Source organism: Fulmarus glacialis, unplaced genomic scaffold (genome assembly GCF_000690835.1).
Source record: "Fulmarus glacialis isolate BGI_N327 unplaced genomic scaffold, ASM69083v1 scaffold9908, whole genome shotgun sequence".
NCBI lineage: Eukaryota > Metazoa > Chordata > Aves > Procellariiformes > Procellariidae > Fulmarus > Fulmarus glacialis.
In genome coordinates, this window is record NW_009227561.1 from 533 (window position 1) to 17,102 (window position 16,570).

A 16,570-nucleotide genomic window follows, 5' to 3' on the forward strand; every position below is an offset into this window, starting at 1 on the left:
GAGGGAGGGGAGGCTGCTCTGGGCTCCGGTGTGGTGCCCCCAGACCTCTGACCATGTGACATGTCCCGGCAGCTCATGCCTGCGCGCACACTGGGGGTCTGCAGCCCTGAAATGCTGCACCCGCCAGAGACAGCTTCGCTTCCAGCCCTGTCTGCAGAAGCTGTGGCTGCGCAGTCCCCACTGGGGCTGTTAAGACCCCAGGAGTGGGAGCTAGCGTGGATGTGACCAGAGGGGGATCGGCAGGGGTGGGAGTAAGGATTCTGATGTGACAGTGCCGCCCTTGAGCCTCACGCCTGCCCTTGGACATGGTGGTGTGCCTTGACACGGGCGCAGGCAGGCCGGTGTCCTCGGACACCCCACTGCTGCGGTCTGCAGGGCCGCTGCGGCTGGGCAGGACGGGCTGGCTGCTGAAACCCCGGCGGGTTTACAGGGCTGGCGCTGGGAAGGCAGCCGGGGGGGTGTTTCACTGTAGTGGATACTGCAGATGCCGTTTGGTTTTATGCTTTTCCTTTCAGAAACATGTATAACTTTATTCTAAAAAAAGCTGGAATAAAGGTTATTGGTTTTTCTTTTAAGCCTGCCTTGTCTCAGCGGAGGTGAATCCAGCAAGGCTGAGCTACTTCTGCTTCCCAGAGGTGACCAATTCAAATGGAGCAGAGCATGTGCAGATAAATCACCTGTCTGTCTGCAGCCCGTGACCAGCCGGTGATGCCCAGCAATAGGAGGGGTGCTTCTCACCCGGCTGGTTTGGGGGCTGATACCAAGCTGCAGGAAGATGGCACAGGTTTCCCGTGGCAATGCTTCACTTGTACCTCCCTGGCAAGAGGCACAGCCCACGAGGTGCCCGTGAGAGCCCCGTGCTGCTGGATGCAGGGAGAGGCAGTGGGTGGAGAGACCAGAACAGATGGTTTGGGCAGGAGCCCCGAACACCATCGCGGTGCTGCTGATCTGTCACGTGTGAGCTCCAGCCAGCGCTGAAGGCGAGGCAGAGACGGGTTGGATGCAGTGCGTGCACCTGATAGATGAGTTTTATCAAGTGCTACAACAATCCAGAAAATTCTGCACCAACCCCAAGGGTGCTCTGGAGACCAAAGGTAATATTTCGCCTTTCTGCCTCTCCTGTCTTCCCCTGACAGATCAACTCTGAAGGGTTCTTTTGCACAAAATCCAACCCAATGTTAAGCACTGAATATATATTTAAAAAAAAGCATAAAGGGTAAACATTGAACTGCAGCCCTGTCCTACCTGGTAAAAAGCCACTGACTTGCGTTTTTCCTGGAGAAGCAACCAGGAGTAAAGTCTGAAGAAAACCAGGGAGACAAGGGGAGGTAATCTCAGCTGAGGGGGGTGTGGGCGTCAGCAGCAGTCCCCTTAGTCCCAACAGTCGAGACATGTTTTGGACACTCACCTGGGATCCCCAACAGTGATGCACAAAGCCTGTTCCATGTAACAATCAGTTTATTGCTTTGGGTTTTGCATTTCTGAGCTTGCTTCCAAATTTACAGTCAAGACCTGTCCCTTTGCTTTACTAGCATAAAACTTTCACAAGTGTCTGTCGGAAGGCAGCCTGCTGCCAGAAGTCGCTCTGGGTGAAGCTGACAAATCCAAGAGATGGCATGGTCTGGGAGCAGCCAGATAAGCAGCACCTGCAGACCGTCTCTGGGGACAGAGCCTGGAGGACTCGGGAGCTGGAGTACGCTACAGCAGCTTCCAGGTGAGTGGTGAGCTCGTGCCATGTTCTGGAGGGGAGGCCCTTTGGCAGGGGCAGCAAGCAGACCCCAAAAACTCGTCGTCCTCTCTGCTCACCACATTGCGCTACACCTGCTCAAGCAAACCATGGCACTGCCGTGGTACCACCACACTCACACCTAATGTCACCACCTGCATCGTCTGACCACGTATGCACCCAGCTGGGAGGCTGTACTGGGGCACGGGTAGATATTCATCTAGTTCTCCATGGGGTGGGTGTTAGAAATCCGAGAGGACTAAGAAATGGCCTGCAAGAAAGGCAGACAATCTGGGAACAAGGAGGAGCCTTAAATCACTTGCAAGTTGTAAATCAGGGCTGGCCGTTTTTCTGAAGGATCTCTCGCACTCAGTGGTGAGGATCGGGGAGCACAATGCATTCGGCTGGGCACAGCAGCCGGTCCTAGCAAACTGCAAACTATAAGGAACAGCCTGGATGTTTCTAAGAGGACGTGTTGTTCTTACCAGTAATACTGGTGAGGAATTTATTGGAAATGCATTTTAACTTTTTCTGGTATTAACTGGTTTTAAAAAGAAAAGGTTTTTTAATGCACCCCAAAGCAGATTCTCTCCCTGGGAAGGGTTAAGGCCAGAAAAGGCTTTTGTTTTGAGTTGGCAGTCGTTGTCCAGCTGAGAACAGGAGGGAATGTCACAGTTGTGAGGAGGTCAGAGGGGTGGGGGGGGGGTGCTGAAGGGCACCACCCAAGGGTCGAGTGTTGGGAAGTCATTTCTGGAAAATGACTCTCTCTTCGTGCTGAAGAACTTGAAACAGATGTGCTATGACCCTTGGATTTCTCTCCAGCACCATGTGCAGAGAAGTACAAGTCGGGAGGAATCAGGGCAATGTATGTGCCTCAGCCTCAAACACTGTTTAAAAAAAAAAACAACACTTCTGCCCACGGGAGGGTGTCTTGGCCAGCGCCCCAGACTGGGCAATCCTTCTTTTGCCCCCAGAATGATTCGGGGCCTAAATGATGGGATTTTCCCAGGTGAGCTCTATCCCAGTGGTTTCTCTTTCCCCTCCCAGCTTCTGCGTATGTCTGTCAAGGAGGAGATGCCTCTCGGGTGCCAGCCTGTGGCATCGCGCTCTCCCGCTGCTGCAGCCTCTCCAGCAGGAACAGCACGTTGTCGGTGAACTCGTTCCGCTGCCTCCCCATCCCACTTAGCTTCACGGGCCGCAGGCTGATGTGGGGGGGCTCGTACTGGTGAGGGCAGCAGACCTCGTTCAGGAGGAGCCAGGTGCTGTCAGGGTCCACGTGCATTAAGTGGAAGAAAACACTTTGGAAAACAGTGGGAAGAAAGGAAAGAAGAGTAAGGAGAAGGCCTTTTGATTGGCACCCAACAGGGTCATTAACAGAGAGCTATGGAAAGCTTTGATGTTGTCTGCAATCTCTGACAGTTGAACAGACTTGGAGGCTCATTAGAGAGAGCCATTAAAATGGCTCCTGTGCCCAAGAGAAGACAGTTTAGTGGTTTCAAATCTACCAGCAAGTGGGAGAAAAATAGTTATTATGCTACACAGTAAGTTATCGACATCAGACAAGCAGCTGGTGAATAACTGACCCAGGCTTTGGTCTCAGCATCATGGGCTGCTGCTGGCAAAAGCCTTTTTAAATCAGCCTGTCCCAAGCGCTGGAGAGGTGACTGCAGAGTATTGCACGTGCTACTTACATCTGGCATGTTTTGGACAATCGCTCCTGTAGAGCTCTTAAAAGAAGTTGTATATGTTGTTCACCACCCTCTCTGGTTTTTGGGGAGTGAGGGGATCAACCCATCCGGACTTCTCTGCCTTTTCAGAGGGTATTTCTGGACAGCTGCCCAGGCTGGGCCACAAGCAGAGTTGAATGCTGTATTGAGGGCTTTTTGTTTATGTGAGGTCTCCCCTCATCCCAAGTCCTTATTAGCTGCCTCCAAATTTTCTTCCTTCTGCACAGCACCTTTCACAAAGCAGGATTTTCTTTTTTTCAAAAAAATAAACCTTCATTAACAATAGAATAGCGGAAGAGAGGAATGACAACTTCCTCTAATGCTTTACTGCTGTGCTGATGGTTTTCACTTTGAATTTCAATACCCTAGGTAAGACGAGGGATTTGACTTCTGAGTATGCACTTCACACTTTTGACTCCAGCTGTGAGCTGCTGTAACAAAGATGCTGCGGACAGTCTTGCTGGAGAGCGGGAAGCTCCTAGGAGCAAAAGAGCAAATGGCTGATTTGCATGACCTACACTTACTCATTTCTTCCTGCCAGTTCTCATTGTCGGTAACCTTTGGGCTTGGCTAGGTCTGTGTCAGGGTTTAATGCACAGAAGGCGTATTGGGCTTAACTGGTATTTAGTTCTCTGGCTGTGCCATGTACAAAATTAAACTAGAATTTGCAGGCTGCCTTGGCAGCACAGCAAGGCCTCCTCCTGCATGATGCGGAGTACTCTGTGCTCCCACGGAGACTATGAGCACCGAAGGTACGCAGCACTCGCCAAACGTATGGGTCAGCTTTCCAAGACCCCAGTAAATGCCTAGCCACACATCTTCAGGTCTCTAGTTTCTAGTGAAATCATGGGGCCACGAGGAGAACAACAGCTGGGCAAGGTAATGTGAAGAGAAATCAGAGGGTAGGTCTGTCTCTGTTCCCCCAAGGACAGAAGCACAGGACAGAACTCCCCTCTCCAAAATCAAAGATCACCTGCTACAAAAGCCACAAAAAAATCTGTGTTTGCTGTCAAAACTTCTCCCTGAAGGACTTTTATCCCTAAAGTGAGCTTGCTTCCTACGTAGAGCAGGCAGAAATCCCTTTTAGAATCTCTCCTCTGAAAGGGAGTGCAGTGCCATGGGTAACCTGAAAAAGCACAGAAATGAGATGGAGGCACTAGAAAGCTGCCTCACCTCTTCACAGTAATCTGGTGGCTGTATGACTTGTTACTCCATGAGCAGCCAAAGTTGTTTTTGCTTTTCTGCCATTAACCACTTGCCTGTCTCTCACTGCAGGTCTTTGAACAGCAATGAGGGAAGATGTTGCCACTGCAAGCTGTTGGCAGTGTCCCCTCCTGAAGGTGCTTGCAGTGCCTATCTGTCTGCTCCAGAGGAACTCAGCGTGAACGTGCTCCAAAGTGATAGCTGGGCTTGGCAACAACTGCATCAGCAATGTGCCTTCTTCTTCCTGGGGGACGGCCAGACGCAGGTGAGCTCATGGGGCTCTCTGCTCCCCTGGCTTTGTTGTTGCAGCTGTGGTGACTGGAAAAGGGAGAACTGGCTGGACCTGAGTGCCAGCCTCCCGAGTGCCAGACTGAGTAAAGTGCAGGCAGGCTCGCTGGGGCAGGGCCTGGAGCTTGCACCTGCTGACATCCCGCACAGCTCTCCGAGCCCTGCCGGCTGCCAGTGCTCTCCTGGTGCTCGCCTGACCGTGACAGTGTGAGCATGCAGCTATCTGCCTGCCAGCAAACAGCAGGTCCCAGTGGTTTCCCCCAGCTTATGATGGGCTGCTGCTGGTGGGCAGCTGCATAGAAATAATCCTCGCTCCTTATGGCTGGGGCGGATAGGACCGGGCAAGAAAGATGAATCACTGTGAAGTAAACATGGGAACAGGGAATACTGTTCAGCTGGCTTCTGCCTCTCCAGCACAGGCACAACTTTACCTCTTACATTCACAGCAAAGATACCCTGCTCTCCAACCTCTTCCCAATCAGCTGCTCTGGAGAGAGCAACCCTCAAGAGATTAGCTGGTCCCTGGAGAACTCCACTGCCTCTTGTGCCCATAATGGCCTGAGGCATGTGATTATCTCCTGATAACCTGGAGTGCTGTGCAGCTTAAAGAACAACTTGACTTTTACATTTTCAAACTAACTCTGGGGTAGTTTCTAAGCAACCTGTTTCCATGGCAAAGAATGCTGGGGTTAATCCAGGTTTGTTTTCTGTTGTTGCTTTTTTTTTTTTAACTTAAATATAATTTTATTGAATTTTGCCTTGTGCAGGGGGCTGTTTTAGTGTACTTCAGCCCAGCTTGCGAATGACAGCTGATAATAAGTATCCGATAAACTACACAATTAAACCAAAAGAGGTACGCTGCATAATCAACTTCCATATCTAAAAAGGTCCAAAAATAGCTCATATTTGTTCCAGTTGTGCTATACAACTTATTCTACTAGCACAGAGCAGAGTTTGGCTATTCTGTTGCCTTGTCGTTTTCCAAGCTCTAAGCAAAGCCACAGCACAGTGAACAGGCTGGCAAAAGGACAAGTCTTTCTGGCTTTTCCATCTCTGCTGAATGTTTAACTAGATACAGTTCACCACAGAATTCAGTAAGAACTGGGGAAATTATTTCTGCATCTTGGGAAAAAAACCATTCCTATCCAGACTGTTCACCGAAAGGTCAAATGGTAAACTTCACAGGCTGTAAACATTTATTAGGAATTAAGTGTAAATTTCAAAACAGTCACTTCAAACTGAAAAAATGCAGAACTATTTGTGAAGTGTTGACACAGGCCAATGACAATTTCTTAATTTCTTTTCCTTCAAAGTTTTTTCCCCCGAAATGAAAAGCTCGTCAGGGATGATGCAACTTAATAAACTGAAGAGAAGCTCAGATTTACATATTGTGCTTTCAGCTTACACCATCTTCCCCCCTGCCTTGTTCCCAGTGCTTGGCCCTATGCCACCACCCCTTAGCTGCTCAAGTGTTTCTGGTCGCTTTACCCACAGTTGCACTGGTTTATTTTCAATGAAAGCAAAGATGTATCTAGTGTTCCCTAGCCTTCCCAAACACCTCTTCAGTTTTTTTTTTTTCCCCAAGCTTTGGATAATATTCCTCTCCTAGAATACTCCCAGCATATAATAAAGCCTATTGCCCCATTTTCTCTTCCTCAGACATGCTGGAGTTCTCTTTTTTTTCCCAGCGTCTATTTTTGCCTGTAGAGTATTGCATGAAGCTGCAGTTACAAAATTCACTTATTCCCACTGGTTCATCTAATAAAACTACAGGGTCCCATAAATGGGATTAAGCAGCCTCCTTGGGGCATGATAACATCCCTGGATGACAGCCAAAACTCTCTCCCCCCCTTCCCTTTGTGGCTCCAGCACCTTGGCCAAAAATTCCTGCTTAGCCCTTCGCATACCTACAGAATCCTCACTTAGTGCAGGGAGTTACTGGAGCTACAACTGACTTTGTAAGACCTGACCTTGTTCTTGGCAGGTCACAACTCATGAGTTGAGTAAGAATCCAAAAAGCTGAGCAAAGGCCAGTTAGTATAAATCAATATGGCAAGCTGATTCCAAACATCTTTTTACCTTGTATGATTTCTGCAGTGATAAAGCTGAGTTATGTGACGTATGTTGGCACTCATACTGTGGCTAAGATTAGTTCTGGTTTGTCTGTTTTTAGAAGCATTTAAAATGCAGAATTTTTCATGTAGCAGGCTGATAACATTGCCCTTGCCTAGATGGAAAGGGCCTTGCATGTGACGACCTGTGTCAGTTCGCAGGATTACTTTCAGGCACATGGAGAGCAAAGAAAAGGACTGGAGCTTACAGGAATCTGGTGGTTAAGCAGCTGGAAAAAGGAAGCTGAAGGGTGGCTGAGAAGTGATTCTTATCCTGGTGCTGCAGCTGATTATTATGGTGCAAACTAATTTTGACTCTTCCAAGCTGAAATCTCGTATCATGTGTACTATAGTTAAACGTGATTGTGATATGTTTGACTCTGATCCATCCAGGCTCTAGGACCAGCGATCAGACAGGACTAAACTAGAAAAAAAGAAGAAAACTACAAGTACTGCCATATGCATGGTTAATATCAGGCCATGCCTCAGTGCATATACGTGTCTGGCCAACAGAGCTATTCATGAGATTGCTGTTCATGGAAGACCTTGCTTTGTTCAGTGAAATATGTAATGTATGGTACATCAAAGGCATGGGGGGAGCAGTGTAACATGTGGCATTTTTCCCTTAAAATAGAATAAAAATAATATACAGGAGAAAAATTTTACTTGTCCTGAACTTTGCTGCCCTTTTTCTCCAACAGCAGTGAGCTTGCTTCACAATATTGCTTCTAATGACCCTATCGCATCATAGGGCTAATTCAGTATTTCCCCCCACCCCTGCTGTGGGGGGAAATTGCACAGCTTTTCAGACTGCTTTGTTAATGATTTAAAAGCTTAAGGTTCCAAATATCTAGATAAATCCTGGTGTTCTGCTTTCCATTCCAGCATTGCTTACACAGATGAACGCTTTTTTGTATTAAGGGTATGCAAGCCTACAGCAAAGAACCCCTTTGCAGAACAAATGCTGCTGAAGCCTGCTGCGATGCAATAAAAGCCACTAAGGTAAAAATAAACCTACTCTCACCAGCGCAGGAAGACAAACAAAGGTACGGCTACAGCTTCTGAGACCGCTCTCTGTCTAAACTGCTGCCCAGCCACACAAAAGCCCTTCACACCCTGCACCCCCCTGGGAGGCCTGCGCTCACGTGAACGGAATGGGCATCTTTTCCCTTTCCAAGAGTCTGCCCTCTGAAAGCCGCAGTGCCGGCTGAACCTGCTCACCACTGGCTTCCTCTCCCCTCAGGGGAGGGGAGGGTTGGCCACGCAGAAAGAGGGGGGCTTTTACCCCTGTCCTTCAGCAGAGACAGAGGTGCACGGCTTTCTTATTCACTTTCCATGTTCCGTAACTGGACTCGTTTTGTCTGCTGACATCTCTGGCCTTGTTTCCAAGTGATAACATATGACAATAGTGATTTCTTATCCTGAAGCAGGAACATGCTGAGCAGGATTTTGTACACCAAGCAGCAAAGTATGACTGTCAGCACTTCATAGAGCTGATGTGTGTTCACCTAAACTGTTTGTGCTCTTTTAACCTCTCCCAGCCTTCTCAGAGCAAGACTGGTGCCAAGAGTGACAGCTTCCCAAACAAACTCCGGTCTACCTGGTAGAGCCTGGGTTGATGTGATCCCAGCAGCCCAGGGAAAATGGAAGGATAACAGAAGTAAATCCCCCAGCCTGCAGAAGGTATTAAGTGATAAAATACATGGGAATGTCTGGCACATCCTCTTGCATAGTTGTCTTCCCCTCTGCAGTTTCATGTCACCAGTGGGCCAAAAGCCCTAAGTATTCTAGCACGGGAGGCGGTTAGAAAAAAGCAAATAGTACATCTTCCCTCTCTGTCCCCAAATGCACTGCAAGGTAATCTGAAAGTCAACTGTAACTTGTGGGCAAGCTAACCTCTCTAGCTCATTTTGGGTAGTAAATGACACTTCACCAGAGAAAGGGGTTAACTTCCATGAGAGACCCTGTTGTGCAGGACTCAGACATGCTGGAGGGAGGAATGGGAAAGGTGCAAAAGGAAAGGGGTTACTGTGCTCCTTCTGGCCCACATTATTTGTACACCTGATACACCTGCATTTAAAAGACATTACCTCTGGGCAGCTTCTTGCAATTTCATGGGTTGCTTGGCACTGAGGTAAATCAGGCAGGCATCTGCCACTTTATTCAGGTCACTCTCGCCTGCAGAAATGGAACAGAAAAGAAGGGTAGGAGGTAACCTACTCAGTGGCTGCTGCCTAACAGAATCAGCTCTAAATTGGCAGCAAAAGGCTTCTGAGCCTTTGCACTGTCTGACCCAGAGCTCTTCTGACCTCGCCTCTTAAGCATATTGCTGCAAAGCTAGGAAAGCAATCAAGGGCATTGAGAGAAGAAAAGAGCAACTAGCCAGCAAACCTTCTCCCTCATCAAAGTCAGCTCCAGAAATTTAACCTAGGAGAATTTTAGAGAGTTTCATTCAGTAGAAGAATGTGATCTGCTGCATTTAAAGGGTCATCCAGAGAGATGCCCCAAAATGGAACCAGTCAAGTTAGCCAGAAGTCTTATCTGGGCTCTAGTTCTTCGGTTAATTAAGAACAAAGCATGGCCCAACAGGCCTAGCTGCAGCAACCCAGGCACTCCACTTTATACCCACTTTTCATGCACAAGGGAGTTGAGCAGTCAGATTCTGCAAGGTGCTGGGAATCTTCTCTCCCATTTGTCTCTTGGGGAGTAAAGAGTGACCAGCCCCTCCATACAGGGCTCTCAAAGAGGATAGATTAAGGCCCAGCAGGACCTGAATGGGATGAGGCTGGAGAAGATCAGGAAATCAATCCCATGGGGCAGCAAAAGGACAAGAAGCAAGTGCAGGCCTGGTCAGTTGAGATGAAAGGAGAAGAGGTAAGTCCAGCAGAGATCTCATACAACCTATACTTTCCCTGGTACTCACCCATGTCCAACTTCTCGCACAGAGAACCCAGTCCCTGCAACACAGCCAGCTGCAACTTGAAGGCAAGCGTGTGGTTGTACACAGGCCCGGCTCTGGCACTTGCTGGGGCCTGGCTGAGGAGGGAACTGGTCAGCTTAGGCAGGACATCTTTGGAGAATCTCTGCCTCAGAAAGTCCCCGCACTTTTGAGCCAGGGTACACAGCACCTAGTGGAGAAACATCAGTTACTGGAGGATAAGTGCACATACAGGTCTGGGAGGAGCTCAGCAATCCTCACCAGCTCGGGGGATAAGGCATTTGTTCTCCCTTGATAATTTTTTTGCAGTTGAGAGCAATGTGACCACACCTGCCACAGTTTCCCATAATGAGCAGAAGGCGAACGCTCGATGGAGAGGACAAGTGACGTGCACCCTGCTCTTCAGTTTCACATGGCTAACCTCCTGGGACTGCCCTTCTCTCATTAGCACAGCAAAGGTAGCTTGTGAAGTCTTATTCAGAATTGCTGGAGAAGCCTCTGATGGAAAATGCCATTAAAATACAAATCACCTTTGTGGTGGAAACAGTCCATCTTTACAAGCATGCCAGCGAACAGAAAGGCCAACTGGCTACAGCATAGGGCACCCAGCACTATTGGTGTGTGCCCAGGATAAAACCTAAACTGGCCTAGAGAATGGCCTTAAATACATGTAAAAATGAAGGGGGGATCCATGGGGCCAAGCCACGTGGCCTGAACACGGTTCTCTCTCGGAGCTTCACTAAGCTTGTGGTCTTAGTGTGCAGGACTGAGATGCTGGTTATGTTGTGTTTGGCTGACACTGATACTACGCTTCTTGTCCTGAGATTTAGGAAGGAAGACACTCACAGGGGATTTCTTACAACAAAACCCAAACTCAGTGCTAATTGTAATGATCCCACGAACTTTTCAAGAGTTAATTAGTTTTTCTGTAGTGATCTCTCCCTTCTTTTAGGGCAGGCACATGTGAGGTATGGCTATTCTGAAATTCTAGCGTATGGCTTCTTGAATTTAGGGAATCAAAACTCTTCTTTTATTCACACTGAAGGATTCTAAAATTAATCTCATTCTGCACAGCAGAGGAAGACCTGTGAAACACTGGGACTGGCACCCTCTGGAAACATGCTTCACTGTCCACCTGGTGAGTCAGGAAGAGAATGCAGTCAGTTGACATGGTCAGGAGCTCTTTAATAGTGTTGCTATGAGGCTAAGTCTTTACTTAACCTCTCACCTCCCCTGCCGATGCCTCAGTCGCAAAACAATCCCTTCTCTTCAGTCTAAGACTTCCAAAGGGGGGTGCTGAGACTGTGGCTCCAGCAAGGGCAAGTTGCACTATACAGTGTCTCTGACAGCTGCTTAGGCTGTAAAAGAACTGTTTTCCTCTTCCCTGCAATAACCAGTAATACTGCTGTTTCCCCCAGGAACAGTGTCAAGGTTTTATCTGTGGACAAGCTGCAGTGGGAGTGGTACAACCCTACCCACTGCAGGGTGGTGACCCTGTGTGCCAAACCACATTTGAAAAAAATCACTCCACAAGCTCAGTGCTTCTCTCATAGGCCACAGCGATGCCTGAGCTGCTTGCCTTCTAAGCACCGGCTTGAAGGCTGTTGGCAGAGATTCGCTGCTGTACCTTGAAGGCTCTGAGCACTGCCAGAGGGTCATCACTAATCAGCCGGGTGACAAGAGCTGGCCAGACACGATGAGCCATGGGAAGCAGATGGTTTCCGTGAGGATGCAGCACAGTTACACAGAGCTCCAGCACGTCCAGGACCTGGGCAGGAGGGGTAGGTAACAGACTTTGAGTGCTGCAGCACCAGCAACACCAGGCATTCAGGTGGATCCCCAGTGTCACACCGGGGAGCCAGGAGAAAGAAGGGCTTTAATACAAAGGGGTACAGTTTTACCTCAGCATGAACTGGGATAACAGAACAGTGCACAGAACACAGGCCTGTTCAGAAAGGGACAAGCAGCACAGTAGCCTGTGCTGGGCTACAGAGCCGGGCTGGAACCAGGGTGTGATTTCTGGCCTGATCCTGCAGGCTGAGCTGTGCACTAGGACCCTACTGCTCCTGTGGCACGGCAGCAGGATCACCTGGTAGGGCTGGGGCCTCTGTGGTAAGAATCTGGGTTATGCCTCACTGCTGCATTTTCTGTCTCGCTTTGCAGCTTAAAAGGAGGCCACCTTCAAAGGGTTTTCATAATTAAAAAACCCCAGGCTTTTAGCCCTGCTTATCGTCACCCCAGCAACTTCAGAAATGTTCGTCAGTCTGTGCACTACAGTCTGAGGAAGGGGGATGGGAGGCCTAGATTGGTGGAGGAGGCAGAAGCATCTTTCTCCCAAGGCTGAGGCACAAGACTTTACTATCGTGAGCATCAAGGGAAGGTGCCTGATATGAAGCCACCCTTACGATTCTGTTCAGCCTGGCTGCCATTCCTAAAACAGACTACTCCCAGAAAACTGTGTCCCTTTCTCTTGCCAGACTTGGAGGGTCTGTCCCGAATAAGCATATGGCAGCACTAACCTCATCACGGCAGGAAGCCCAACATGCATCGTGCACGTGTTGACGAAGTACCAGCCCCCTTCCTGGGCACCACCTGTCCCCTCAAAGCCGGCGTTTACTAACCTTCAGCCGCACTCGCAGGTTCCCATCAGACAGCAAGTGGATGCACCTCTCCATCACATCTTTGGCCAGCTGAGCATGGCTTGGCAGTAGAGTTTCTCCTTCTGTGTCAGAGTTGTTTGGCTCCGGCTTAGCAAGGGGGGGAACCTCATCTGGAAGACAAAACCATTACTGAAGCCGTGAAAATTACTTGGAAGTTCTGCGAGATCACAATACCCACCCACAACTACTCTGCAAATTCCCAAGTCAGGCCTTTGGCATTTTTTAACATATTTAGATATAGTCAAATCTACGCTTGAGTTGTGTGAGTTAAGCATCAGATTCAGTTAAGAGTGTGGGACTAGGGAAGATTTGCTTTCTTTACTGGACAATGCAATTGGTCTGACATTTGCAGTGTCTCCTCACCATGGACTTATTTCCCATTGATTTTTATTAAAACTGAAAAGCCTGGGTATTTAAAGATGAAGTATTTAAAGGTCAGGATTGCAGCATAGCCCAGTAAAGACTAAAAAGTTCCCTATGTGAATGTCTGCAGGCCCTGCCAAGGCCAACAGAGAAGGAAGAGGTGGCATCATTAGCCAGGAGAAAATAGTACAGGGATTCCCAAGGGAAGGTGAGGAAAATGCAGTAGGATCCTGGAAAGAGGAAACTTTGGGTCCTGAACCCAAATGGCTGATTATGAGGTAAGGAAAAACAGTGTGTGCTTGTGTCTTAGAGCAAGACAAACCTTGATCTGCAAATGTTTCACTGCCTCCCTCTTGCCCCATGCATAGAACAAAGCAAGAACACCCAGCAGCACCTTACATGAGCTAAGGTCAGCTCCAAGCAGACCTGAGACCGTCAGGAGTGTGCTAGGCTTTCAGCCTGGTCCCAAGTCCCCCATCTGACAAAAGGAAACCTCAGAGGTCACTGTCTTTCTCCAAGCTGAACATACTCTTCTCCAGTCACAGACAGTACTGACCTGCCTCCTCATCCCCTGTGTCAGGAAGATTGCCCTCTGCGATCTGCTTCTGTCTGACATAGTCAAGGAAGAACCGCTCCACTTCTTGCCTCGTCACCATCTGCTGCCCCTGGGACAAAGTCCTGCTCTGCCACTCGGCAGTCTGCCTTTGCTGGTGTTCCTCGCCGCAGGACGATCCAAACCACTGGACTGCAAAAGAGGAACTGATACATCACTAAGCGATCACGATCGCCTCCTGCAAGTCAGCAACGTACCACAGACTCCTTGAGAGACGAACATGACTCTCGAGTCTTGCGAGACTGAACTACAGAATGAGGCACCCGCTGTCACATCACCGTGACCTCCCTGATGGTATGAGAATGTTAAAACCCCTGATATAAAAAGGAATATACTCCATGTGCTTCTACAGAACATTTATGTGAGTAGCAAATCCATTCTTTCCCAACCACCACAGGCCACGTTCCTGCAAGTCTACAGGCCAGACAAACAGGAACTGGTTGTGGAGAGCGGAAGCTATCGACGATCTTTGCTCGAGCACTGGCCCACCAAGCAAAGCAAAGTTGCCGTCACGCTGCAGTACCTCAGCTACTTGCAATCTCCCATGGCAAGTCAAAAGGTCAAAGACAAGTACCCTTATTTACAGTAAGACTGAATTAAACAAAGTAAACATCATTTAGATACCTAAAGCTGCCATTACTGAGTGGAGGACCCTGAGGAAAGAGGAAGCCTGGTTATTGTAAGACTGATCTAGCGTAGACAGGACATCTTGGATAACGTCTTCTACCAGTGGCAGCAAGCTGGCATCTGAATGCCTCAGCATAGTGTCCAGGACCTGGGAAGCATGTGGCTGATGTGCCAGCTGGCGCAAATTCAGGGAAATCCCATTCACCAGATAGTCAGAATTCTCATTAATCAAAGACTGCACAGAGTCATAACTGCAGGCCTCGCATATGTCTACCAGTGTCCCCAGCGCTGTCTCACTGATGAGCAAAGTCTTGTCACCAGCCTTCTCCAACACAGGGTAGAGAGCTGACAGCAGAAGCAACCGGAACTCCTTCCCGAGGACAGCAGCGAAGCAGCCGATGCCTTCCAGCTGGAGGCAGATCTGCCAGATGTTGCTGTTCATGGTGCGGGTCGTTATGTGCGGCTCTGGGGATGGAAGGAGAATGCTGCTGCACGCACCTCCTGGATGGGCAGTAAGTCCTGAACATTGCATAGAGTGCTCATGGCTGATTTCTTCTGTATCAATGCTAGTGATCAAATACCAGTTTGCCTGGTCTGTGTACTCATCGAGAATGGACATTATGGACCCTTTGAGATCATCCATGTTCAGCGAAACTTCCCTTTCCTGAAGGACATCCACTCCCAGTCCAGCAGCTCCTGCAATCAGCTCATTGAGGACCATCGCTGCCTGCTTTCGGTACATGCCAGATTCACTGTACAGCCCCATGAAATGATCCACAAGCAAATAGAGGTTCCCGTGGTAGCCAAGAACACGACAAACTTGCTGAAGGAGCTGGAAAACTTTCTCCTCTGTGAAGAAGCGGAAGTATTTCTTCTGACATCTGCCTTTCTGCACACCCTTCTGCAAGGAGCCCGAAGGTCCACAGGCGCTCTCGCAGCCCCAGCGTCTGTCTTCCACTATCTTCACATCTGTCACGTCCAACTCCAGAACTTGCATCAGCGCTTTGGACAGACGGTGGAGGTGGGATACGGAGTTGAGGACAATGTTAATCTTGGGGCCCAGCAGCTTCAAATAGCCGAGCAACAGGCTCAAAGTGGAAACCTTGCCGATGTCATCCTGAGAGTTCATCAGGCGAGGAAGAGCTGTGGCAAGGGAATGGAGGTTCTCGGAGAGGACATCAGCAAGAGCCCTGTTCTGTGCTACGATCCTCTGCTCTGCTATGCCTCGCAGAACCTCATTACACCTGCTTTGGACTTCGCTGTTTTCATCATTCACCAGCCCAACCAAGGCTTTTAAAAGATGACTGAACGAGTCCACCAGCGACCGACTGCAGTTCCTCAGTAAGTGGTGGACCAGTTCCACCAGCTCCAGTCTCACTTTCCAGTGGGGGTGAACTGAAGAAAATTCAACCATTTTATGCAGGAGGAGAGAGAGTTTTTCGGCAGTACTTTTACTCCAGTAAGGTCCTCTATGGACCATTAGTTCTGATATTCTGCTTTGTTCCACCGGCAGCTTTTCTTTATCCTTTGGGATTCTGGCTAGCTGTGCATCAGCCATTACCAAGCCAACAATCAGATAAAAGAGTCTGATGGCAGAAACAGTGGTTTTGTGACCTTGTTTGATGTCTCCAGTAATAACCCGAGACAGCGTAATGGAAATCCCAGGCAGAAAAGAAGCAAACAAATCCCCACATTGCTGTGCCTCATCTTCATCTAGGTGTCGATGCTCCTGGCAGTCACACTGCAGAACTAGGACCTGTAAGCACTTCAAAGCAGAGATCTTAATTTGCTTTGCTTTTTCTTGCTCTGCTAGGCCCAGAAGCAAAGATACAGCAAATCCTAAGAGAGGAAGGGTGGAAGGTTGATACAAAGACAAGATAACATCCCCATAAGCTGAATGCATCAGGGTGTGGAGTGCCTGGATTACAGCCAGCTTTAACTCCTCTGACAGCAAGGCTGGTTTGCTTGAGCCAGAAGGGGGAGAGAGGCACGTACAGAGCTCAGAAAAAAGCTCCTGCAAGAGCTCCTGCTTCTTCACACACGTTGCTGCGAGGACGGAGGAAATGCACTGCACCACGCTCTGCACCAGGCGCTCCTGCTTGGCCCCCGGCACCTTCAGGGCGAAGCGCAGGGGGAAGAGGACGTACTCCTGCAGCTCCTGCAGGGCCGAGGCGCTGACCGCTGCCAGCTGGGCCTGCAGGCGCGCCACGTTCTCCACGGTCTGTGCCCTCGTCAGCTGCACGCAGACGGGACGCAGGGCCCCGAAGGCCTCCTGGGGGGTGTCGAAGACGGCCATGCTCGGGCGCCGGGAAGG

At 49.3% G+C, this 16,570-nt stretch overlaps 1 protein-coding gene across 1 annotated transcript; it reads right to left on the reverse strand.

The window, feature by feature from the left end:
* Window positions 1-2,789: 2,789 nt before the first annotated feature.
* On the reverse strand, window positions 2,790-16,552 carry TTI1 (TELO2 interacting protein 1). The gene is made up of 7 exons (XM_009583182.1): window positions 14,254-16,552; window positions 13,573-13,761; window positions 12,615-12,763; window positions 11,621-11,761; window positions 9,979-10,183; window positions 9,146-9,233; window positions 2,790-3,024 (listed from the first exon to the last, which is right to left on the reverse strand). The coding sequence occupies exons 1-7, from the start codon at window positions 16,550-16,552 to the stop codon at window positions 2,790-2,792; spliced, it is 3,306 nt and encodes a 1,101-aa protein (XP_009581477.1).
* Window positions 16,553-16,570: the final 18 nt, after the last annotated feature.

Coding starts and splice junctions, on each gene's coding strand:
- TTI1 (XM_009583182.1), bottom strand. CDS start 16,552: ATGGCCGTCTTCGACACCCCCCAGGAGGCCTTCGGGGCCCTGCGTCCC. Junction 11,762..12,614: donor ACCTGCGAGTGCGGCTGAAG/GTTAGTAAACGC, acceptor CCTCCTGCCCAG/GTCCTGGACGTGCTGGAGCT. Junction 9,234..9,978: donor GTGCGAGAAGTTGGACATGG/GTGAGTACCAGG, acceptor CCATTTCTGCAG/GCGAGAGTGACCTGAATAAA.